The sequence below is a fragment of the Hylobates moloch genome, unplaced genomic scaffold (assembly GCF_009828535.3).
Source record: "Hylobates moloch isolate HMO894 unplaced genomic scaffold, HMol_V3 SCAFFOLD_3, whole genome shotgun sequence".
Lineage (NCBI taxonomy): Eukaryota > Metazoa > Chordata > Mammalia > Primates > Hylobatidae > Hylobates > Hylobates moloch.
This window is the reverse complement of record NW_026652278.1, coordinates 164,693,897-164,720,061: the sequence shown is the minus strand read 5'-3', so window position 1 is coordinate 164,720,061 and position 26,165 is coordinate 164,693,897. Positions and strand designations below refer to the sequence as shown.

General features: G+C 35.8%; 1 protein-coding gene across 5 annotated transcripts in view; it reads right to left on the bottom strand.

Annotated features, from left to right (window-relative positions):
• The window catches only part of WDR17 (WD repeat domain 17), a 112,967-nt gene that overhangs the window by 18,971 nt on the left and 67,831 nt on the right, over positions 1-26,165 (bottom strand). For 4 of the 5 annotated variants that reach the window (XM_032148947.3, XM_032148949.3, XM_032148950.2 and 1 more), the window contains 13 exons: positions 24,168-24,250; positions 21,778-21,864; positions 17,720-17,884; positions 15,580-15,782; positions 13,959-14,108; positions 13,741-13,871; positions 13,321-13,446; positions 11,948-12,103; positions 7,479-7,543; positions 3,519-3,651; positions 2,623-2,714; positions 1,450-1,549; positions 329-468 (listed from right to left, as the gene is read on the bottom strand). In XM_032148947.3, the coding sequence (XP_032004838.1) occupies positions 329-468; positions 1,450-1,549; positions 2,623-2,714; positions 3,519-3,651; positions 7,479-7,543; positions 11,948-12,103; positions 13,321-13,446; positions 13,741-13,871; positions 13,959-14,108; positions 15,580-15,782; positions 17,720-17,884; positions 21,778-21,864; positions 24,168-24,250 (1,631 nt within the window). The remainder of the gene's footprint in view (positions 1-328; positions 469-1,449; positions 1,550-2,622; positions 2,715-3,518; positions 3,652-7,478; positions 7,544-11,947; positions 12,104-13,320; positions 13,447-13,740; positions 13,872-13,958; positions 14,109-15,579; positions 15,783-17,719; positions 17,885-21,777; positions 21,865-24,167; positions 24,251-26,165) is intronic. The other variant, XM_032754542.2, reaches the window with a different exon arrangement.

Genomic DNA, 26,165 nt, shown 5'->3' with positions numbered 1-26,165 from the left:
AGATATGCAGAATTTTAAGATGTGGGAATATGTATTCTGATCATCTTAAAGAGCACATTTGTTGTCTCATGATATTTTAAGTGCTTGAAACATTATGGAATGACAACTGGGCTACTTCAGAATGGATCATGGCAGATTTCATTATACAACCATGGTAGTTCTCATCATTATGACATTGTTATATCATTATTTCCTTCCACAATCTTATCCTTTATAAACAAGGTGATCCTATATTCTCCCAATGCATATCTTATCAAATGGAATTTATAATGTTTTAAAAATGTATTCCATCACTATGAAATTATTCTTTGAATTTCAAAATTCTTACCATACTGAAATCATCATGCACTTTCTTGCCAGTAATTCTAGGGCATAGTGGGTTGCTGGTGCTGCAGACTCTCCTAGTACTGTGCCCACACAGACTGCCAACTCCAGTTCATTTCCGCGAATCAGGTATGCCATAGCAAGCTTGCTCAATAAGAAAATAATTTCCTTCAGTTGCATAGAAGCTGGGTAGGATCATCATTCCCCTCCAAGCTCATAAAGCAGATAAAGCAGTATTAACCTATAAATCAATTATTCTTATAAAATATTGACTGTAATATTCCTATAAAGTAGCTATGTAAGAGTAATTGCAATTTTCAGAGGGAAAAGTTATTAATGAGACATGCAGAAAATTTTATCAGGTCAGAATTGAAGCGTTTAGAACCCTTGATTCTATTTTTATAATTAGTTAATAACACTCTACGATATTCTCAATATGTCCTTCAATGTCCCTATCAGAAAAAAATGTAAATTTTTAAGAGCTTCTTTAAGATTATACAGTTATCGATCATTTCCTAAAGCGAATATATCTAAGGATAAATGCACAATAGAATCTGTATCTTTAATTAACATTTTCCTTATTAAATTAATGAGTCAAGTGGAAAGTACCTTAAAAATATAACTTGTGAATAATATACTGAAAAATAAGTGCTTTAATTTGTATTTTTTCTTATAATCCTAACAAATATATGTGAAATAGGTAAGGGAGGTATTCATATTTTCATTTTAGAATTGAAGACATTTGAGATTCTGAGGGTTAAATGATGTGCCCAAAGTCAGTATGTGTGAGAAAAGACTCAGATATTTTGTGTCCACGTCCAGTGATTCTTCCCTTTACTACACTGGTGCTTCTCATAGATGTTGAAATGTTTAAAACAAGGTTGTTATAAATATGTGTCTTGTGGTAGAAATAAAAGAAAACAAGAGCTCAGAGTCTATGTGTGCTTAAAACAAGAGCTCATAGTTTATGTGTGCTAATTAGGAAGGTAATTACTTAATTACTCAGGCTTGGAAGACATGCAAAACCAGATCTCACACAGAAAGTCACCATATCTTTTCCTCTCAAACACCATGACATATCTAAAAAAACTTTTCATTCACATAAACCAGTTTTAAATGTCGTACCTCAATATTATCTATGGCAAGATGGCAACATGCGGCTAGTACTGCTCGACCATCTTGAAAATACCATTCTGCCAGTTCTTTACTGACTTTGTGCAGGAGTCTAGAAAGAAAAAAGTGTGTATTCTATAAAAACACAAGTATTCCATTATAAAAGCGAACCAATACTTTTTAAAACGTATGATAAAAAGTCCAAATAAAATTTAATTTGACATGCTTGCTTTAAAGACTTGTTTTTTGAAAAAATAAATCAGAAAAGTGGTCTTTACAAGTATATGGTCCGATAAGCCTCTATCTCCCTCTATCCCCACAACTGTCAGAAGAGAAGCCTGATTTTAAAAGCTTACCATCCTGCATTGGACAATTTATAACTCAGCCACAGGGAAAGTTAAGCATAGAAGAATTACAGGTCAAATTGAAATTTTTCAAAATTTAGGTGGTATCCAAAATACAGCTAGCATGTGTTAGCTTTTTAAAATGTCAAGTTTAGAAATGGCAGAGAATGGCAGTAAAGATCCAGGCAAGAATACATTATTCCCAACACATTATTTGCTTAACATTTCACGATCCTCTTCTACTTGATGAGTATCTCAAAAGTTTAAATATCCTATTTTCTAGGTTAATAATAGGAGCAAATAGAAAGGATGGGGGAAGGCAGACTACTGGATTAAAAAAAAGGTTAGAAGGCTGAAAAATTCTCATTTCCATTTCTTTTTTAAAATAACTATCAGGATTTCTTCTTTAAAAGAGGACCAAATGTATTCTAGATACCAATACTGGGGTCATAGGATTATAAACTACATTACTGTGAACTTACATACACTAACTTTAGAGTAAAACATGAATAAGCAGTCTATCTTATTTTCATCATTGGTCCTCTCCAATAGGTTTGATTAGTTTCTAAGTGTTTAGGTGCCTTACTTGCAATCTCTCTAGTAAAATGCATTTTGCTTTTCTGAAAGCTATATAAAATGTGTATAAACGGAGTCTCCAGGCCTGAAATTTCCCTATTCATCTAGGAGTAAATGCTGTAATGGAACTGGATCATGGTGAGAAATGCGGTTGAGGCAGTCAAGTCATCAGTATACAAAGAAGGATGAATTATAGAGACTTCAAAAATTCCTAAAGGGAAGACAACCATAAAACAAATGGACCCAGAGCAAATAAATCACTCACTCATTAAAGTCTTCCTTGTAGATATCATCAGAATATGAAGCTCCTTTAGGCACAGAAACATGTAAGGGCTGCATATTTCCTTCACAAGCAGCCTAGAATTTAATTAAATATTGAATTATTCTTTAGCTAATTGTTGATAATTGACACATTTCAGAATATTATTTTGAGCAAAGTATACTTAAATAATATTTGAAATTTATACTATAATTTGGAGATAATCTTAGAATTTGAGGGGAAATGAGATGTTAATTGTGTGTAGCAAAAAAAGCTTCAAGTGAATTATTACTAAAAATAAGTTGTTCAAATGCATTGTGTATAACATTCAGCAGCATGTGTAAAGTTTAGAGTTCAGAGATGCTTGTATGTTTAAAGATCTAAAATAAGTTCGGCTGTGTGTGGTGGCTCATGCCTGTAATCCCAGAACTTTGGGAGGCTGAGGCGGGAGGATCACCTGAGGTCAGGAGTTTGAGACCAGCCTGGCCAACATGGTGAAGCCCCATCTCCACTAAAAATACAAATATTAGCTGGGCATGGTGGTGGGTGCCTGTAATCCCAGCTACTCGGGAGGCTGAGGCAGGAGAATCACTTAAACCTGGGAGGTGGAGGTTGTGGTGAGCTGAGATTGTGCCACTGCACTCCAGCCTGGGTGACAGAGCAAGACTCCATCTCAAAAAAATAAATAAATAATAAAATAAAATAAAATATAATAAGTTCGCTGTGACCAGAACAAAAATAGTATGTTCTCAAATGTTGAGAAAGAAGGCCAGGGAGGAGGGCAGAAGCCAAGCCCTTTATGACTTCGTCAATTACGTAAGGATGAGCCAGTCAACACAATCTTCTCCCTTCTACATGCTCACCCATCCATGTATGTGACTGGGGTAGTTACGTGGTTTTACCTGTGCAACAAGCAGAGCTTCTTTAAGCTGACCTCTTGACATGAAAAAATGGACTAGCTTTTTTACATCACCAATGGCTATGCAGTATGGAATGACATCATCCTTATCTTCCTGGATTAATTGGTCAGCTCTCCTAATAAAATAAGGACAATTTTTTAAACAATACACTATTTTGAGGTTTTTAGGTGAATTGAGGTTTTCTGAAAGTATGGCTAAAATTTGTAGCAGATGTCATAAAGCCCTTTGGCATATCACTTTTAAAAAAGACATTTTATAATCAAATTACATGTGGAAGGCAGATAAAAGTTGTATGAAAAAATAAATGCTATAGGTACTTGTTTGCCTTCAGAACATGACATAAAATATGCCTGAACATTTTAGGTATTAAAATCAATGTAGTTTATCTATTAAAATGGGCAATTGGTTTATTCAAAAATATGTTTTATACAAGATACGTGTGATAGGATATCAGGTGGATTAAGCAAATATGTGGGTATCTACATTGTGAAAGACAGATAATTTTAATTGTTTTAGGAAGTGTAACAATGAATAGAGAGCCTTGAAACTCAAGTAGCTTAAAAATCACTAAGATGGAGAATATAGAAACATAAATATTAACAATAAAATGTAGAATGTCTTAAGTGCCCTAAGTGAGGAAGATTAAAGAAAAATAATGTTCCAGACATGTGAAGAGAGAAAGGGGATGGTAATCTTAGAGACTGTGAAGGGTGTACATGTGTCTGTTTCCGTATATCTGTCTCTGTCTCTCTGCACCCATCTCTCTCTCTCTCTCTCTCCATCTGTGTGTGTGTGTGTGTGTGTGTGTGTGTGTGTGTGTGTGGCGTGTGTGTGTGTATCTTCCCATCTAAGTCTCAGGTATTTTCTCAATGACTAACCCCCTAGCTAATTCTGTCCTCAATGTTTAACCTCAGTTTTGTTTAAAAATAACCTGGTCTATTTAATTTATGCTAGCATTTACATTAAACCAGAATTCAATTTTTAATCTTTGGGTAGGGGTAGCAGATATTTTTCATGCTGAAAATGGAAAATATTTTTCATGATATTTGCCAGCTCACTGTTAACAGTTTCCAATTTCATAGAGTCATCGAAGTATTCCTCAACAGCTATGTTTTTACTATGTGACTTTGATTTTCTTGTTATAGCTGTTTAGAAACAAGCTGGTTAGAAATAATAATCTACTTCCCTGGGCATTTGAAACTATGATTGAGAGACTGCCAATCTGGATGAATGGCTGGATCTATAAAGCATAAATGCAGGAGTTGTGGAGAGACCACTTTCTGGCAGCTACATGGGCTAAGAGGCAGAGAAAATCAGGAGTTGGCTTTCAAAGATAAATGAAATAGAATTGGAAGAGTTTCGTGTATTCCCATTTGCTTCCTCCTTTTCCTTCCCCACTAAATCTATTCTAATCTTGCTTCAGTCTCCTTCTTTCTACTGAAACAGCTCTTACTAAGATCAACAATAACCTCCATGTGATCCAGATTTCTTCTTTGGGCTACAAAATCAAGACTGCCTATTGAACAATGCCACTAAAATCACAAGGAACTTCAAGCTCAACATGTCCAAAGAGAACTGATGATCTTTGTGCCATTTGATGCAAATCCTCTTCTAATGGTTTTGCTGTTGTTGTTTTAGCTGTTTGTTTTTAAATCCCAGTGATTAGCAACAGTTTTTCAAACCTAAAAATTATTTGTTATACCTTCCTCATCTTTATTACCAAATCCAGTTACTTTTAACTCCTAGATATATCAAATTTGTCTACTTTTCTCAGTCCCCACATCACTACATATGGCATCCACACTACTGCTGTCTCCTGACTCAGCTATTCGAATTGCCTTCTAACTGGCCTCTTCATATCTGCTATTGACCTTCTCTAATCTGTTCTTGATATTTTAGCTTGTGCGGATATTCTAAATGAAGAATTGATCACATCACTTTCTACCCTATTTAAAATTAAAAACCTTTAATGTCTTGTGTTCCTCTTAGGGTAAAGAAAAAATAAAAAAGCTTACTACATTTACAAGGCCCTAAAACGTCCAGCTTGTGCCCACCTTTTCACTTTCCCATGGCATCACTTCCCCCTGGCTCCTGCACTCCAGCTACAGCAGCCTCCTTTCACAGAGTTCCTGTACTCTGCTTCCTAAGCCTGGGATGCTTCCTCTAGCCTCTTCACTTGGTTATCTCCTATGTATTATCTATAGCTCAGTTCATATACACCAATCTTGGTCAGGTTTCCTTTGTTCCAATTTATCTGAGGATACACCACATTTGAAACTCACAGATACCTAACATAGAAAGCAATGTAGCAGCATATCAGTATGACTAGATGCTAATAAAATGTCAATAATCACATAGAATACAAAATATGTTTACTTTTATTCTGCAATATTAACACTGAGTGACTCCACTTTGGTCTTAAATGGAAATCCATTAAGTTTTTGCTGAGATTGAAATAATGTTTTGTGAAGTAAATATCCTCTGCTAACTTGACTTTCTTAAGGATTCGGTGAGAGCAATAACATTCACAATTGTGCTGTGAGGGTACAGGGACTTATAGCACTGGGAATTCTTAAAGCTCAGGAGAGGGAGACTAAAATCTGAGGGCTACAATCAGCCTGTTGCTTAACTTACTGTTGGGAGCAGGTGCTAGGGAACAGTCTACTTTCCCATGGCAAATGTGTTAATCCTTCTGAATTTTATGTTTAGCCTTTGATTGATTTTTACTTGTGTCTGTAAGAAGCAGTTGATTTTTTGCCACTAAACCTTGTTTCATAAAAGAAAAATCCAAATTTCTGTTTTTAATGTCAGAAGCAAGGTCATTACATAATAATATATAGTACTCTATAAGCTTAGCACAGTGATTGGCATATAGTAGGCATTAATAAATATTTGTTAAATGAATGAATAGCATAGAAGAGAGTAGAACAAAATAGAACAGAAAATAATCATACGTTGTAGGTTGAAATGTGTCCCTCAAAACAATTATGTTGAAGTCCTAACCCACGATACCTGTGAATGTAACCGTATATGGAAATAGGGTCTTAGCCGATGTAATTAGTTAAAGTAATATGGGGTCATACTGGATTAGGGTAGGCCCTCAATCCAATATGACTCGTGACTTATAAGAAGAGGAAATCTGGGCACAGAGACACACAGGGAAAAATGCCATGTGCAGATAAGGGAGAGACTGGAGTGACGCGTCAAAAAGCCACAAGATGCCAAGGACTGCACACAACCAGACATCAAGAGAGAAGCATGGAACTAATTCTTTCTCAGAGCCTCCAGTAGAAACCAACTTTGCTGACAACTTCTGGCCTCCAGAACCGTGAGAAAATAAATTTCTGTTGTTTTAGGCCACCCATTTTATGGTAATTTTCTTTTCTTTTCTTTTTTTTTTTTTTTTTTATGGCAATCCCAGGAAACTAATCCACTTGAGAAAAAATCTTGTTGGTTTATTGCATTCTAAAACAAGAATGTTTAGTTAATTTCCTCAGTGGTCAGACCCTTCTTTATCATCAGTGCCTCCCTCACATCCATGGGGAGAAATGGCAGGAATTAGTGCCTACAGAGAAAATTTTTGAGATAATTAATAGAACAGTGTTTTATGAACCTATGCTAACCTTCAGAAAATCTTGCCACTTATATTTCAATAGCAGCTTATTAATCAGTGAGTATGTTTGCTGATCTGTCCTTCTCTCCATTGACATGGGGAAATTTGCCTTCTGCTATCTTCATCAGAGGTCAAGTCAAATCCAAGAACACCAAAATTACTTGTAACTGATTCATTTCATTTACTGTATCAGTAGATACAAAATTTAGTTATTATTTAAGACAACATAAGAATAAGAAATTTCAAGAGCTACTGCCATATTTATATACTGCTTCTATTCTGACATGATTTTAAAACATCTATTTTAACACGGGCTCTCTCTGCCTTACCTCTGCATTAACTTCTTCCAGTATTTCACAGAGACTCCTGGTGCAATTGACAGGGCTTTGTCCCACTAGAATAGAAGGCAAAAAGGGCAGGAGCATATTAATTTTGGTTGCTCTGTGTAATTCTTAAGACACTTAAAAATAGATTTGTGTTTATAATACAGTATTTTTATACTTGAGTTCTTGAGTCCTGATTTGGTACCTTCTGACTTCTTTTTGTTCCGTAGTCTTAAAAAAATCTTTAAAGAGCACTAATTTTACCTCTGTCAATAATATAAAAGAAGCTGGGCATGGTGGCTGATGCTTGTAAAGGCAGTGCTTTGGGAGGCTGAGGTGGGAGGATTGCTTGAGGCTAGGAGTTTGAGACCAGCCTGGGCAACACAGCAAGACCCTCATCTCTACCAAAACAAATTTTTTTTTTTTAATTAGTCACGTGTGGTGGTGCACACTTGTAGTTCTAGCTACTTGGGAGGCTGAGTGGAGAGGATCATTTGAGCCCAGGGGTTCAAGGCTGCAGTGAGTTGTGATCACATCACTGCACTCCAGTCTAGGCCACAGAGCGAGACTTCGTCTCAAAAAAAACAAAAAACAAAAAACACAAACAAACAAAAAACAAAGTAAAAAAGACTGTATTGACATGGTTAAATTCCAAGTACCCCTCGGTTCCTTAGGGAAGGATTAAATGGCTGCTGTCATCACTTACAAAAGTGTCTTGAACTTGATGGAGCTTGAAGAAGTTGAGAAAAATATTTATTTTTTATTGTTATCTTTTAATTCCATTTTCCACAAATTTTTGAAGTCTCTACATATTAAAATATTTTAAAATAAAATATGTAAAATTCTATTATTTAGGGAAAATCCAGTCCTAAACCTAGAGAGAAAGAAAGAGAAAAATGGAAGAAGAGACTGAGGGAGAGAAAGGAAGGGAAGAAAAGAAAAGAAATAGTAACTAAAATATGTACTTTGAAAAATATGTTGACTCATCTTCTAATACAACTCCAGAGTAATTTGTTCCATGGTGTTCAAAATATTAACATTTTTATTTCACTGCTACTTATATGAACAAATATACCATCTATTTCTATTTTATCCTTTCCTACTTATTTTAATAAACTTTATCTATTGTCATTTCTTCATTTAACTGACAATATAATCTTCATATTTAAAAATTGGACTTCTATTGAAGAAGCTCATTGTTTAATAAAGGCTGATTGTTACTGTTATATGAAAATATAGATTTCATTGAATTCCAGTCTAGAGTGGAACTGAGAGGAAAATTTTCTGAAATATCACTACATGAATCAAAATTTAATTTTAATTGAGGCTCTTCAAAACACAAGGGTTCTATTGCAATTATCACTAGAAAATTGGTAATTAACCAGAAATAATATGTTAAATTTTAAACAGGCAATTTTTTATTTTATTTTATTTTTTTGAGACGGAGTCTCGCTCTGTCGCCCAGGCTGGAGTGCAGTGGCGCGATCTCGGCTCACAGCAAGCTCCGCCTCCTGGGTTCATGCCATTCTCCTGCCTCAGCCTCTCCGAGTAGCTGGGACTACAGGCGCCCGCCACCACGCCCGGCTAATTTTTTTTTGTATTTTTAGTAGAGACGGGGTTTCACCATGGTCTCGATCTCCTGACCTTGTGATCTGCCCGCCTCGGCCTCCCAAAGTGCTGGGATTACAAGCGTGAGCCACCACGCCTGGCCTGAACACGCAATTTTTAATACTACATATTTAAAATCATGTTACCTAAAAGGTATCTTAAAATATGTTTTCAGGGGAAATCTCTCTCTAATGTAAGAAAGAAGTTGCAATGTAGATTAAATTAACTTTGAATTCACCAAGCTCTTTCAGTAGAAACATGTCAAATAAATAAGCTTAAAAAATAAAAAACATCCCTAAGAAATGATTACAAACGATTCTATGGACACCCATATTTCTTTTTTCTTTTTTTCTTTTGAGACGGAGTTTCACTCTTGTCACCCAGGCTGGAGTGCAATGGTATGATCTTGGCTCACTGCAACCTCCGCCTGCCGGATTCAAGTGATTCTCCTGCCTCAGCCTCCTGAGTAGCTGGGACTACAGGAACCCGCCACCACGCCCAGCTAATTTTTGTATTTTTGGTAGAGACAGGGTTTCACCATGTTGGCAGAGCTGTTCTCGAACTCTTGACCTCAGGAGATCCACCTGCCTCAGCCTCCCAATGTGCTGGGATTACAGGCGTGAGCCACCGTGCCCGGCTTAGGACACCCATATTTCTAACGACTTGTACAGTTTCATAGATCATTAAGTACATCGATGAACCTGCACAACAATAAAATTATTAAGCTTCCCAAACAGATACCTGATTGAAATAGGCTTTGAGTTAAAGGCAGTTTAAATTATATTTAATCAAATATAAAACCCAGAAAGCTAAAGAATTACACTGTTGTACCAAAATTTATTAATTCCTTTTCTCCTTGACTTTTGATAGATCTTCTCTGCAGTAATGCTGTTTAAAAAAGCAACTTTTAGTTAAATATTTACTACTTTACAAGGAAAATTTTTACATTGCTCCTAAATTAAATACTTTTAAATTTATAATGCCTTTTTGATAACATTTTAAAATGGCACATTTTATTATTTGGGGTCAAGCAGTAATTCATTGTTTTTCTTGAGGTATATGGAAAGTAAAAAGGTGAGCTAAATTTAGTTTTGATTTATTTTAATGTAACCATATTGCTTAGTTTTACTTTATATTATTTACAAGTACTCTAAATACCATGCTTTGTAGCTACACAATTAACTAACTTAAACTTTTTAAAAGATGATAAGCTATGAGATAAGTCCATGCCATTCTAACCATTGTTTTGGTGAGGCAGGGAAGGGAAGAATTTTCACTGAACTAAAATGCATATACAGAAAAGGGAAAGGTCCAGTAAGTTTATACAAACTGAATATGCCCATGTAATCAACACCCAGGATCAAGAAACAGAAGCCCCATTCTCCCGTGTTCCATTGCAGTCACTACCCATCTACTAAAGGGTAGCAAAAGCATAAATTCATCCTAAGCTTTCTGTAAAGATCAGTTTTGTTGATTTAGCCCTCCATTAACAATCATCATCCTTTATCAGATGATATTCAGCAGAAACCCTTCTTCTGGCCAGTGCGGGATTTAGTTATGACAAGTAGTATTAGCGAGGGGATTCTACTGTGAACAAATTAGCCAACATAGTTTTTTGTTTGTTTGTAAGAAGTTAAGATTCCAGCCTAGGGCGGTAGTTCTCAAACTTCAGCATGCAAGAGAATAACATGGAGGGCTTATGAAAACACAAGATGGCTGGGCTCCAACCCCAGTTTCTGATTCCGTAGGTCTGAGGTGAGACATGCATAGGGGTCCCCAGTGATGCCAATGCTGCTGTCCTGGAACACTTTGATAACTACTCTCCTAACATCTACACTTCATATCAGATTGCCAGAGAATCAGATCTGTAAAAAAATAAGCTTCCTTTTTTTTTTGAGATGGAGTCTTGCTCTGTCACCAGGCTGGAGTGCAATGGTGCGATCTCGGCTCCGTGCAACCTCCACCTCCCAGGTTCAAGCAATTCTCCTGCCTCAGCCTCCCAAGTAGCTGGGATTACAGGCATACGCCACCACGCTGGGCTAATTTTTGTATTTTTAGAAGAGGCGGGGTTTCTCCATGTTGGCTAGGCTGATCTTGAATTCCTGTCCTCAAGTGATCCTTCTGCCTTAGCCTCCTAAAGTGGTAGGGTTACAGGTGTGAAGGTGTGAGCCAGCACGCAGGGTATATACATTTCTTTTTCTTTTTTTTTTTTTTGAGATGGAGTTACCCAGGCTGGGGTACAGTGGCATGATCTCGGCTCACTGCAACCTCTGCCTCCCAGGTTCAGGTGATTCCCCTGCCTCAGCCTCCCCCAAGTAGCTGGGACTAGAGGTGTGCACCACACACCCGGCTAGTTTTTTTTGTTTTTGTTTGTTTGTTTGTTTGTTTTTTTGTATTTTAGCAAAGACAAGGCTTCACCATGTTGGCCAGCATGGTCTCAATCTCCTGACCTCGTGATCCACCCAACTTGGCCTCCCAAAGTGTTGGGATTACAGGTGTGAGCCACCGTGCTCAGGCTTTTTTTTTTTTTTGAGACAGGGTCTCTTTCTGTAGCCCAGGCTGGAGTCCAGTGGTACGATCACAGCTCACTGCAACCTCTGCCTCCTGGGCTCAACTGATCCTCTCAGCTTCCCAAGGCTGGGATTACGAGTGCACACCACCATGCCTGTCTAATTTTTTGTGTTTTTTGCAGAGGTGGGGTTTTACCATGTTGCCCAGGTTAGTATCGAACTCCTGGGCTCAAGTGATCCACCCACCTTGGCCTCCAAAGTGCTGAGCTTTTTATTTTTAATACTTAAAATTGAGTATATTCTTAATATTTAGACTACTATGTTAAACTCATTAGTTTTACTTTCATAGTACTTTACCTCTCCAAGTTCAACCATAAGTTCACAGTATCTCTGAATTTGTCCTAATCTCAAGTGGATTTCAGCAGCTTCCTTCAGTCTTTCCTCTTTAGTAGGTACACCAATACCACCACCAAACTTAGACATCTTGACTGTTGTTAGTTCTTGAGCTTCAGACTGGTTTTAAAAAGAAAATAGAATTTTAAAATATTTGTCATATTTTGTTTTGTATGTGTCACAATGATTTGTTGTATATTTTGCAATAACTAATAGAGCAGAATTGAAATGTTCCTAACACACAAAAAAAGATAAATGCTTGAGGTGAGGGATACCTCAATTACCCTGATTTGATCAATATTCATTGTATGCTTGTTTGAAAATATCACATATACCCCTTAACTATTATGCATCCATAATAATTATAAATTTTAAAAAATTGTTTTACAAGAGTTCATGATAGCAGATGATCATATAAACATTACATGAATACATACTTCAAAAGCATACAGCTCTGGAAGGTAAATATTTTAAAAATATTTTTCTCTATAAAATATGATACCTTTCTAAACATAATATTTTGGGCTGTGTGTGGGGCTGGGACACAGGAGGGGAGAGACTGAATCCCATTGTTCTTAACCCTCTCCAGGTGTTGTAGTTATACAGAATAGATAAAAGGTAATGATAAAGTAATATACAACAATACAGATAGGCCTCTAGTAAAAATAAAAAGTTACTGGCTTACTTTAATTAGCTCTTCTCCTGTCAAATAGATGTTGCGGTTACAGTCATTAGGTGTTTAGTCTGCGATTAAAGAAGGTACTTCCTCTTTATGGAAGAAACTGCTCTTTATGAGCAGTAGATCCACATCTCTGGCACAACTGTCTCCATGCTCTAACGATTAACTATACATATTTCAGAAAATATATAAGCAATTTTTTCTTTCTGGTCCCAGAATGGGTTTTGTTGTTAGTGCTGTAGATTGCCCCAGGGATGAGGTAACTAGTAGTTTTTACTGAGATTCATTAAGAGCTATAATATGATCATTTTTTATAAAACATATCCCAGAATAGTCTATTAGGCCCTCTGAGACTAAAATTAGAATAGTCCACATGTCACAATCATCTGCTAATAGGGGAAAGATAAAGCATTTCAAGGAGTTTCAAGTGACCTTGAACGAATTTCATGAGACTCAACCTATGAGAACCATGATTGACTTAATCTGTTCTCAAGTAATTCACTTTTATGATTCATTTTACCCAAGATGGATCTCCTCGGTGTTCATTTATTTAAATCTACCAATCTAATCATACATGTTTTTAAAATCATTTTTATATTTTAATAGTGAAAAGGCAAAAAATTTGCTTGAGTACATCATATTTGCATATTTTACTCACTGTTCTAAATTTAATCAGATGTTTCAAGTGCATTATTCCTTTGCAGTAGTTCTGAGGAAGTAAGCTATCATCCTGTCCTTTTATCACAGCAACCAAGTTCCATAAATTGTCACTGCCACCTGGAGGCTAAAGCGTTGATAAAGAATAAATATGGAATAGTGAATTAAAAACCTCATAATATTTTGCATCTTCAAAAATATTATAATTCAGGCATATCTAAATTTAAAAATTAACAAAATAACTATATGTTATCTCATGTATTGTTTCTAGTTTTACATTTGCTCTCTTATAGTGTACAGATTATGGTAAGAGTTACCCAATGAATTAGAATGGCACATGTAAATATGTGAATAAAAATAGTCGTAATGATTCATGTTGGCTAAAGGGAAAATATTCGCATTTAATTCCTGTAATACTTACGGATAAACATTCTGAAAACCATCTCAGTTTCTTCACTCGAGAATTAGCAGTTAGTTTTTCTATTTCCTGTCTAATATCTCTTGTCACTTTACCACACAGTAGAGGGGGAGTGCCTGGTTCTATAGCATAATCTGAAGAACAGACATAATTCAGTGAGAAAAGATTTCTCATAAAACATCATTTAGAAATAAACTCTAATACATGTATATGTTCCATACCAGTGTTCCCGATAATTTCTTCCCAAGATCTGTCTGCCAGAATATTTATTTGTACAGGAGTGACTAAGGCTGTTAATGACCAGAGTCTCACTGTAGAGTCACGGGAGCAAGAGGCCATAGTGAAGGGGCGACTGGGATGGCAGGTTAAACCTGATGAAAATAAAAACATATTTTAAGGAAAGTGAACATTGAAAAATATTCTTTATTTATATGTGCTTCATAAAACTTCTACAGAATTGAAGCTATGAAGAAATATTGTGAGTAACTGAAAGGTTCTCAGTCAACCTTCTATCTGCATTTAATATACTGGCTGAAAATAATACAAGAGTGCAATAAATTATTTTATATATTCTATAAATATGAATATAAAATTGAATAACTATTAGAGGCTGGAAATGGTGGTTCATGCCTGTAATCCCAGCACTTTCCTGGGAGTTTGAGGCGGGTGGATCCCTCGAGCCCAGGAGTTTTGAGATCGGCCTGGGCAACATGATGAAATACGATCTCTACCAAAAATACAGAAATTAGCTGGGTGTGGTGGCACGTGATTGTAGTCCCAGCTACTTGGAAGGCTAAGGTGGGAGGATCTCTTGAGCCTGGGAGGTGAAGGTTGACGTGAGCTGTGTTTGCGCCACTGTACACCACCCTGGGAAACAGAGCCAGAGTGAGACTCTGTTTCAAAAAAACAAAATAATAATTAAAAAAAGAAAGAAAGAAAAAAGAAAAAAAATTATTAGAAAGCAAATGGTCATGGATGAAAATGTTAAAATTATATTTCGTGTGGTTAAGCAGCAACAAGTATACTATAAAACCAATAGCATACATAGTATCCATGAGTTAGTGGATGGGCAGATGACGTTCTAGTTAAAAGATGAAGAGTTGAGGACCTTTCAATTTTAATATCAACAAATATGATTCTCTCCCACACTCAGTCCCGCATTGCCTTGGCTAAAAGGCCATTGTGGTCAAGCACATGGATCTGAATCTGATCTAGATTGAGGTTACTTTAAGAAATCATTTTTGGATTCTTAATCTGTCCATTCACTCCCATCAAAGTTTAAGGATGAGAATAAATACAAAAAAGAATGAGAGTGAAGAGATGTGCAAATGGTAAGTAATCTGATTTTCCATAACCACATTAATTATATTAAAAAAGGGATTATATTCAAAAACAAAACATTGTACTAAACATCCAAGAATAGAGGAATGGTTAAATAAGTGGTATCTACTCTATTACTGATCTCCTGATAAACAACTTACCTCTGGAGTGATGTCAAATGAAGGGAGAAAAACAAAAGCCATACATGTATATATGCCAATCGCAATATGTGTGCATTGTGTGTGCGTTTGTGTGTACACAGAAACACAGACACACCTGCAAACGGCGGGGAGAAAGACAATACAGTGCTAATAATAGTCATCTTCTGATAATTTTTGTTGACTTTTTCTTCTGTACATTCTGGTATTATAATAATAAACATGTATATTTTCTAATGTGAAAAATGGTATTGTAAAATAAAACACTGTAAAACTTCTTCAAAAATACTGTATTCCTCAGAAGTTATAAGCATCATTAGTATGTCAATATAACAAATACATGAAAGAATGAAAGACACGTTACCATATACATCTGCACCATGATCATACACAGTATCCATACAAGTTCCTTCTCGAGTGTCCCATATTTTTATAGTATAGTCCCAGCTGCCAGATATGAGCAGATATGGAATCTCAGTATTCCACATTAATCCCCTCACAGGTGCAGTGTGTCCACTAAGAATATTGATGCAAGCATCCTGAGTATAATCCCAGATTCGAACGGTACTGAAAACAGAATATTATGGGTGTGATAACATTCAAGTTATAATGTATCTGGAGTATTAACATATTCTTAATAGAGTATGATAATTATTTATTAGCTTATCTAGAAGCATTTTATGTCTCAAGATATAAAGTTCTCATTTCATTTTAATTTAAAAAATAATAATTGTATATATTTATGTGATATTTTGATGTATGCTTACAATGTGGAATAATTAAATCAAGCTAATTAACAAATTCATCCCCTCACATACTTTTCTTTATAGTAGATGGAAATGAATATTTAACTAGGCTAGTGCTAGCTTATTTAAACATATTTTCTTTCTTGACTTTTACTCTTGATTTATTACTGGTAGTAAACATATTATTTCACAGTTTTTATGTGAATAAAATTGCTTTGTTAAAATGAAATACCAAAAACCGCTATACCCAAAGTGGAAAATATGACTAATAATACAGATACAATAATTTAATATGTTAAGATTATTTGTAAATTATAAAAGTATAACATGTATGATGATGGGTATTATTTGAAATGTCACTTCATATTTATGCTTTAATCAATACAGCAAATAATTCCTTCATGTTTTTGTCAGTGACATAAGTTGCTTGGTCAGTGTAGAATAAATCTTAGATCGAGTTAAAAAATTTAAATATAACTGGATTCATGAAATTACTTGTATCTATTGATTGTACAAATGCTACTGAAATTAAAATTTAACTTATAATCAATTTAAGACCTCCAACTGCTAATTTTGCTTAGACAATTCCCAATAATTTTTTAGTCACAGATATATGCCAAACTGACAACAAAATAGTAGTGCTTCAAAAGTATTACTATTTTGCACTATATAGGAGATAAATGATATCTTCTTATGTCTTAAGGCATATCCCTTTCTGCTTTATATAAAAAGTTTCATTTCGGCCAGGTGCGGGGGCTGATGTCTGGAATCCCAGCACTTTGGGAGGCTGAGGCGGGCGGATCATCAGGTCAAGAGATCGAGACCATCCTCGCCAACATGGTGAAACCCCGTCTCTACTAAAAATACAAAAATTAGCTGGGCGTGGTGGCGCACATCTGTAGTCCGAGCTACTAGGGAGGCTGAGGCAGGAGAATACCTTGAACCCGGGAGGCGGAGGTTGCAGTGAGCTGAGATCGCACCACTGCACTCCAGCCTGGCCACACAGTGAGACTGTCTCAAAAAAAAAAAAAATTTTTCATTTCTTCTTTGTCTTCTTAAGCTAGTACATGACAATTTATCAAAGTATATTACAATCTAAAAATTGTGTTGCTAATTTCTTATATATGCTAACATTTAAATATTTTACATTTGATATACTTCCATCAATAAGAATACATTAAAGGGATTTGTATCAAAATAATTTAATGTTATTGTAGGGGCCACTAGAACAGGTGTCTTTCCTTTTATGACATGTTAGGTAGTTAGGCTTTGAAGTCCCAATGCATGTTTTTTGGTCAAACCTAAGAAAGGCTTTTATAGGCCCCACTGCAAATGAGTGTCTGAGGCTCTCCAGGCTGAAGCGCAGCATCTGTGAGTTCTGCCATGAGTATGGCAGTATAACTGATTTCCCTACCATTCTGACTTATTTCAAGTTACAACCTACAGAAATCTCCTAATTATTTCTCTTACTAAATTTGGATTTATGCCAAAAATTCAATGAAAATGCTTAATCATTCGATACTAAATCTGTGGTTCCCAGCTACTCGGGAGGCTGAGGCAGGAGAATCACTTGAACCTGGGAGATGGAGATTGCAGTAAACCAAGATCACGCCACTGCATTCCAGCCTGGGTGACAGAGGGAGACTCTGTATATATATATCTCCTATATATGTATATCTCCTATAAATACGTACATTTCTAGGAAAATATAAGCTTATGATTTTAAGGACTAGAAAATTAGAATCCATAAATACATACCCATCATCAGAACCACTGCAAAGAATTGCCTCTCTCAGAGGAGACCATTTAACATGAAACACTTTTGCTGTATGCCCACTAAATACTTTCAATGGTTGATCTGAGCTGGTGGCTACATAATAAACACGAACATTTGTGTCTTCACAGCCAGTGGCTATCATGTCTCTGAAATATCATCAATGGAATATTGACATAGGATAAATATGATGTATAACTAATAATTAAAGGTATACCATAGTTCTAATTTCTAAAAGGAGAATTTTTGCTTCCTTAGTGGTTAGACTAAAAACTTACATATGTAAAAAATCGTGTATAATCACGCTACTGCTCATTTACAGAAACTGCACCAGTATGGAAAGACTTTCTGTGTTTTCTTTTAATTGGTTGAGTTTTTATTTTATTTATTTTAGGTCAGAGGTAATGGTATTTCTATTTATAAGTTATTTTTCAAGATGACCAGACTCATAATTTTCTGAATTTTTCTCAAACATTACATTTTGCAACACTTAGGTCTTAAGAAGCATCCCAAATGGTGAGTGATGACATTTGCTTACTTGCTGGTGGGCAAATTATTATTACATGCCTTAGCCCATTTGTTAGAGTGTTTTTGTGGCATGGGTACAAACAACAATATTCTCACTGAAAGTTTTCTGGAAAAGGTCCCTGCAGACCAGGTTGTCTGATTGGACAGGAAGTCACAGTCCAGTTTTCCATTCCTTTTTGATGGCTTCCCTTCTTTAAGATGTTTTAACTGTTTGATACAACTATGAAGCCCCTGGAAATAGAATATGATCTTTTAATGTTCTTTGCTCATTATTCTCACAATAGTGAGAATAAGCTAAGCAACTACTTGTACCTTCGTGATCAAACTTGGAATACTGCTAGGAAAGGAATTATGAGTACTAGGCAGACCTGTGGAAATCACGGACCTGCCAGAATAGTCTACTTGAGGAACATCTACTCTAACCATCATATAAACAGTCTCCACATGCTAAACATAAAGAAAGGCAGTTACACACTGTGGATCTCAACTGTCATCAAAACCCTTTCAAAACTTCAAACTGTTGATTTTGTCACATGGGTTATAATACTTATATTTATTTAAGCCCACATGTAGAAATACGGCAGTTTGCAAACTGGCATGCCAATCTGTAAATGTGCAGATTACATCTTCTCAAGGTCCACTGATAAGACAGTTTCTACATTTGGGAAAATATAATTTGCATATATATATATTTACATGTATATATGAGTATCTATATATATGTATATATAGAGATACATAAATATAAAGTCTTAGAAATGATACCATAAACATTTAAAGAATGCACATAAAGATATCTAAATTATACAGTCAGAGATACCTTATAAATAAACTTTGGTATGTTCAAGGTTCACTTACCTACTAAGACGTTAAGTGGAATATAAATACAGCAATTAAAACAATTTAAAAGGTTTTTAAAATTAAAAATGAAGTTTATTAGGTATGCTTGGTAGTAAGCATAATAGTTAAATATAAAAGACTTCCAGTGTCATTTGAAAATATAGCTTTCTTAACTAACTAAACATATTATATTAATATCTAGCTTTTATTTCAACTGGCCAAATGGGTTATTAACTCTATAAAACAGAGAAATAGGAATGTGGAACTGTTCTATTAGTCAGATACAAGGTAATTCTATTCATTTGCATATTCAACAAATATTTATTGAACATCTCCTTTTTTCAACGCACAGTGAGGGTCAGCAACTCAGTGTTTTGCTAAGAATATGCTGTTTAACACAGATAACACAGTTGGTGATCTCATAGGGCTTACATTTCAGAGGGTGAGACAGCCAATATGCAACCAGGCAAAAAATAAAATTTAATTTTATTATATTAAGTGCTCCAAAGGCATATTATATGGGAAACTTACTTCATATGGGGGTCAAGGAATAGTTTTCTGTGGTTTTTGAGCTGAAAGCTGAAGGATGGATAGCAGTTATCTATGTCCCACCCAGGTAGGGTATGTGGTGTAGGGTGGGAAACAGAATCCTAGGTAAGGGGGTCAGTATAAGTGAACCTTGGGGTGAAAATCAGATGGCTAGTTCCATAAACTGAAAGTGAGTGTGGTTGGATGCAAGGAATAAAGGAAAGCAAGCCTGGGAATGAGATTAAAATAGGAAAAGGATTACTCAGGGACCTTCTTGTAGTGCTTGCTGAAAGTTTTCATTTTATCCTGCAGTTAACGGGAAAGTATTGAAAGACTTCAGCAGTAGAATGGTGTGCTCAGCCCTGTGTCTTAAATGTTCATTCTGACTGCAACATGGAGAGGTGGGGTAGAGAGAGAAGAGGTGATGATAAAGGCTGTAAACTGCAGAACTGACTTAGAAAGTTTCTGCAGGACTCTAAAAAAACCCAAATGTTATTGGTTTAGTGGCAAGTTGATGGTTAGGAAAAAAAAGAGTATTTATAATTTTTTTCTTTTAAATTTGAAACAGGGTCTGGCTCTATCACCCAGGCTGCACAATCATGGCTTACTGCAGCCTCGACCTCCTGGGCTCAACCTATCCTCCCACCTCAGCCTCCCAAGGAGCTGTGACTACAAGTGTGCCCCACCAGTTTGACTAATTTTTCATTTTTTTTTTTTTTTTAAGAGACGAAGTCTCACTATGTTGCCCAGGCTGGTATTGAACTCCTGAGCTCAAGTGACCCTCTGGCCTCAGCTTCTGAAGTGCTTGAATTAGAGGCATGAGCCACCATACCTGGCCAAGATGAATATTTAGACAGAGAAAATTACAGGAATTGGTGGCTGATTGAAAACAGTGATATATAAAAAGGTGTAAAAGAAAAGGCTAAGCATTCTGGCTTTAGCAGTTTTCCTCGTTAGCAATATTGGCCACTGAGATAGGAAATACTGGGGATGAGCTGATAGTGAGCTTATTTGGCATATAACCTTAATAGCGTGTAAGGCCAGGTATGGTGGCTCACACCTGTAATCCCAGCACTTTGGGAGGCCAAGGCGGGTGGATCACCTGAGGTCGGGAATTCGAGACCAGCCTTACCAAAATGGAGAAACCCAGTCTCTACTAAAAATACAAAATTAGCTGGGCGTAGTGGCGCATGCCTGTAATCCCAGCTACTCAGGAGGCTGAGGCAGGAGAATTGCTTGAACCCGGGAGGCGGATGTTGCCCTGAGCCGAGACCGTGCCATTGCACTCCAGCCTGGGCAGCAAGAGCAAAACTCCGTCCCCAAAAAACCCACAAAAACAGTGTTTTTTACACATTCTTCTGCACTTAATGGAGGAAATACATAGGTCTATCATTTTGTAAAACGTGTGATTTGACTCTGAACACAAGTATAATTAGGCTTTAGTACCTTAATCTATATTTCCCACATTTCATATGAAATAACATAATTCACATTGTTTTTGACAATATCTTAAATAACTTTGGATTTTTAGATATAATTTATGTCCCATTAAAAGAGGCTTGAAACACAATATTCTAGGAAATGCAATGAGTTAAAGGTCTAATTTTAGGGGAGATTTAACTTGGATGTAATTTTAAATCTAAGCTGCTTTTTTACATGATAAATACTCGGCTGTCAAACAAGATCGACCTTTCAAAACCAGGCACTTAAGTTCCACATCGTGGAAAATTACCCAGTGCCAGAGGCATTAGCATGGGGTGGGGGACAATGCAAAGTTACAGTGGAACACTGGCATCGCACAGATTCCTAAGTGAGATAAAAAAAGGGCCACATTTCTATGATAGAAGCCATACATGCAATGGGTTCATTTCCATTTTTCATTAGTTAGCATTATTTTTTTTTCCTAAGTATTAGAAAGTTTTTTTGAGAGTAGGAAATCAATATTTGTAAATCATGTAAAAACTTCATGGAATAAAAATAACTAAAATAAATGAGCAATTACAAGGCTGTTTCTCATTTGCTAGGCAAAGGGGATATTGTATAAATAGAGTGATAAATATTACCTTTGGAAATAGCACTAAACTTTATGGTTATTTAAAATTTCCAAAATGTAGTTATTATTTATTTCAGGAAAAAAAACACTTACTTATTGTTTTGGCTCCAATCACAACCAAACACTGCAGCTGGATGTTTATATTTGTGTAGCACTTTACCATCAATTGTTCGAATAATACTAGAATTAATTATAATATGTTAATAGAAAAACAACATTCTAAATACATTATTCAAGGAAACAAAGTCAGAATTGTAAATTTCAAATAGAAATATTCCAGGATAGAGATTTTGTCTACAAAGCACAAAGAACATTTGAAAGTACTGTATAAATGTTACCAATTATGAGTATTTTTGCAACTCTTTTTTTTTTTTTTTTTTTGAGATGGAGTCTTGCTTTGTCACCCAGGCTGGAGTGCAGTGGCACGATCTCGGCTCACTGCAAGCTCCGCCTCCCGGGTTCACGCCATTCTCCTGCCTCAGCCTCTCCGAGTAGCTGGGCCTACAGGCGCCCGCCACCACGCCTGGCTAATTTTTTGCATTTTTGGTAGAGACGGGGTTTCACCGTGGTCTCCATCTCCTGACCTCGCTATCCGCCCGCCTCGGCCTCCCAAAGTGCTGGGATTACAAGCGTGAGCCACTGTGCCCAGCTGCAACTCTTAATATTAATTATGGTAACCTACAATTAATAGAAGGTAATAAATTTTGATTTAAAAACTATTTTCTTGGCTGGGCATGGTGGCTCACGCCTATAATCCCAGCACTTGGGGAGGTTGAGGTGGGTGGATCACTTGAGGTCGGGAGTTCAAGACCAGCCTGGCCAACATGGTGAAACCCCATCTCTACCAAAAAATACAAAAAAAGTAGCCAGGCGTGGTGGTGCACACCTGTGGTCTCAGCTACTCAGGAGGTTGAGGCAGGAGAATCACTTCAACCCAGGAGGTGAAGGTTGCAGGGAGCTGGGATTGCGCCACTGCACTCCAGCCTGAGTGATGGAAAAACAACAAAAACCCTTTTTCTTATAGAATTTTTTTAAATGAGGAAAACATAGTCTAATACATTTTAAAACATAACCACATAACTAACATATACATTAGATTTTTAGCTTCAAAATGAAGTAGTTCAAAATTTATAGTGTTTAAAACAACTATTTATGAAGTTGGTTTTATGTACCATTGCACCAAAACCAAGACATTGAGTTATAACTTTTCATTGTATATTCTCAGTAATATAACTAAAATTCAGAGATGATCCCCCACCCCCTGCCATCAGAAAAGGATTCTATATAATTTAACTGCAAAAATAAAAGCTCTACTACCCTAGTCTATTATTACCACAATGAAAAAGCTATTGATTCCATTAGAAAAAAAGCGTGTACTAATTAATGTATTATGAAGTTTTAGAAGTGTATGGAAAAGACTGTGTTAAATGTTATTAGGCCCACCAACACTTTTGAGGTTACTGGGGAGTGACGGTGACTTATGCTTACAGGTGTTTAGTCACTGAATGTGATATCTGTCAAATAAATAATGCCCTAAAATACATGGTCAAACTAATTTGGTATCACTTAATCAAAAAACTCTTAGGCGCTTTTGTATTTTGGTATCTGTCAATTAGCACGTAGTTCCTTTCAAGGAAAAAAAAATCACTAATATTGTTGTTTCTGAAAATTTTAACTTCCCGGTAAGGATCTTTGGTTTCCATAACTACTGTCTTTTCTACTGAAATTAAAAAGTGAGGATGAGAAGACTGGAGTGGGTTTAGCAAAACCTAACAACTTCTGTATTCTCAAGAACTATGAGTGTCTATACCACCTACCCACCTATCGAAGATGGCTATACCCATGGACAGCTACAGGGGAGAAGCATCTGATTTTAAAAAGTTTTTTAAACCAGGCATTTTTTCCTTAACATATTTTTATTTGAAAACTTACTTATTTCTGGAACTTAACAGAATTAAGAAAGCACATACTTCTAAAACACAGGGTCAGTGAAGTTATTTCCTAACAAAAGGCATTTCCCACATGCATGACCTTATTTCTCCTTGCAAAGGCTTTTTATTCCTTTATAAATAAAAGCATCTACAAAACTGTAAACAAGTTTCTACAGCACTTAATATCTGCTGAATCACCTGCGAAACTGAAATACTACTCCCCAAACAACGTGATGATAATTATTAAGACTGTGAAGAGTCCTTAACGTTTCTTTGAGGCAAAGAAATGAGTCTTTTCATAGTAATTCAGGTAGTATTTTCATTGAGAAAGCAATTGAATGGCTCATTAAACAAATTTTAAATACCCTTGCATTGTTATTTATTAATGATACATCATAGCAATACAGTATGTGCCTATATGGGCTTAAAAATAATGCTTCTGAGAGTTGGTAGAGCTGTACAAATGAAATCTCACTGATACACGTTGGAATGATCAAATGAGTGCTTTATAAACAGTGTAATTTCATATCATGTATCACACATAGTACTTACCAGAAACCATCACTGCTGCAGGTTGCTATTCTTTTAGAATCTTTATGACTCCAGGCAATGCAGAATATTCCATTTGTTCCATGCTTCAAAAAATGTAAAATACCTATCAATAAGAAATAATTCACCCCTTTTTTCTCTTATATATTTACTTCTTCTAAGTATTACTTTTCTATTAGGAATGTGCTTTAGATGACACTAACAGAGGCATTACTGTCAAGAGCAGAAACCTGAATACATACTTTAAAAATGTCTAAAGCTGTCACAATTTAAAAGTGTTTTAAGATATCAATCTGTTGTTTTAAGACATAAATCAGATGGCTCCATTTCTTTTTGCTGGATACAAGGTAAAGAGTCAAAATATCCTTCTTAAGTCATCTGTAGAATTAAGCTCTGCTTAATGCCTTTTCCCATGATTACCAGTATGGTGATGCAAACAGTTATCTATCTGCTTCCAAACAGTGCTACTGCAACCACAGTATAAGAAATGTTGCAAGCAGTTATTGTTGGTTGTTTCTCTAAGTTTCAAAGTTCTATTTTATAAAGAAATCAGAATAGATTTCACGTTATTCCTATAATAAATCACTTTATATTTGCTTGATTCTCTGCTTTCTAGGACTGAGGAAGGGCCAGGGGATATAGTTAATAGATGGAATTATAAGAATTTTTAAAACTAGAAGGAATATATTACACGAGAATGTCATTCATCAACGGTGTGATCAGTAAATAAAAGTTGTAATCAACCCATTTCCAAATTTTAATTAAAAACAGTTCTACTTTATATAGCACTTAAATTACATTAAGGGGAAACTAAAGTGACTTTTTATCTTGTAGCTTAAGGTTGCTGTGTAAATATAGTTTTAACTTCTTAAAGCAATCTCCAGTATGCTGTTTTACCTCTTTGGGGATCAAGGAGGATAGGTTTATGCAGGCAGATTTAAAAATGGGACTAGTTCCTTTATTCATTCAGTTTATGGGGTGGAGACCTTCTGTCAGCTTCATTTATTCCCATGAAAATTGCATTTATGACTCTCTACTATCCCATAATTCTTTTTGTGGAACACATGTAGCCTAGTTAATTAACGCTGGCATTGTTAACTTTTCCCTTATTTATGACAAAGGATTTAAGCAATTTCGCTAGTGAATGTTGGGAAAGACATAAAGAAATACAAGACATGTCCTTGATACTGAAATGCTGGGTTTCCACAATCAGGCTGGAAGTGTTTAGGTACTAGTGGGCAGATATGTGAGATTCCAAGTTGCCAAGATGCCATAAGAAGAAATCAACAGATCTAATAAGTAAAGATATACAACTTTTGAATTTAGGCCATAAGTTTCATTTGTAGGCTCATCTCTTCTTATAATCCACTATTTATTATGGAATAAATTGTTGTTGTGGTGATGGGAGGGAAGATGGCAGGTTGGGGCACTGCTAAACCGAAAGGGTATTGTGTTATATGTAGAGAAAGGAAAGGATGTAACTTTTATAATCCTTTGTCAAAGTTTCCTTTTTTGAGTGCAAAATTGCTCACAGTGGTCCCTAAAATTTTCCTAAAAGCTCTGCATTTGCTACACTACTACAAGTAGTGGGCGAGCAGGACTACTAAGGAGCATCTTCAAAGGGATAATACTCTCTGTATAAATGTTTTTAAAACCCCAAATATATAAGCAATTTTCAAAGACATTATATATTTAATAAGCTTCAATAGTAATCATCTAAAATAAATGAAATTTCAAGACACAATCTTAGATCATTTTCCCGATTCATCCCTAATATTTTGTAATCAGATCGTATGTATTTTTCAAATATTAATGGAACTCAGTAAAATATGGGATGACAATATAACTCCAAGACAAAGGAGAAATAAAATCTGTGATGCCACAAATACAAGAGAGCAGGTTCTAAGGCTCTTCATGGAATAACTGAATTTGAAAACTGGAAGAAAATCTAAGAAACTATATAATCCACCTTCATCATTTTTTTAGGTGAAGAAACAGGTT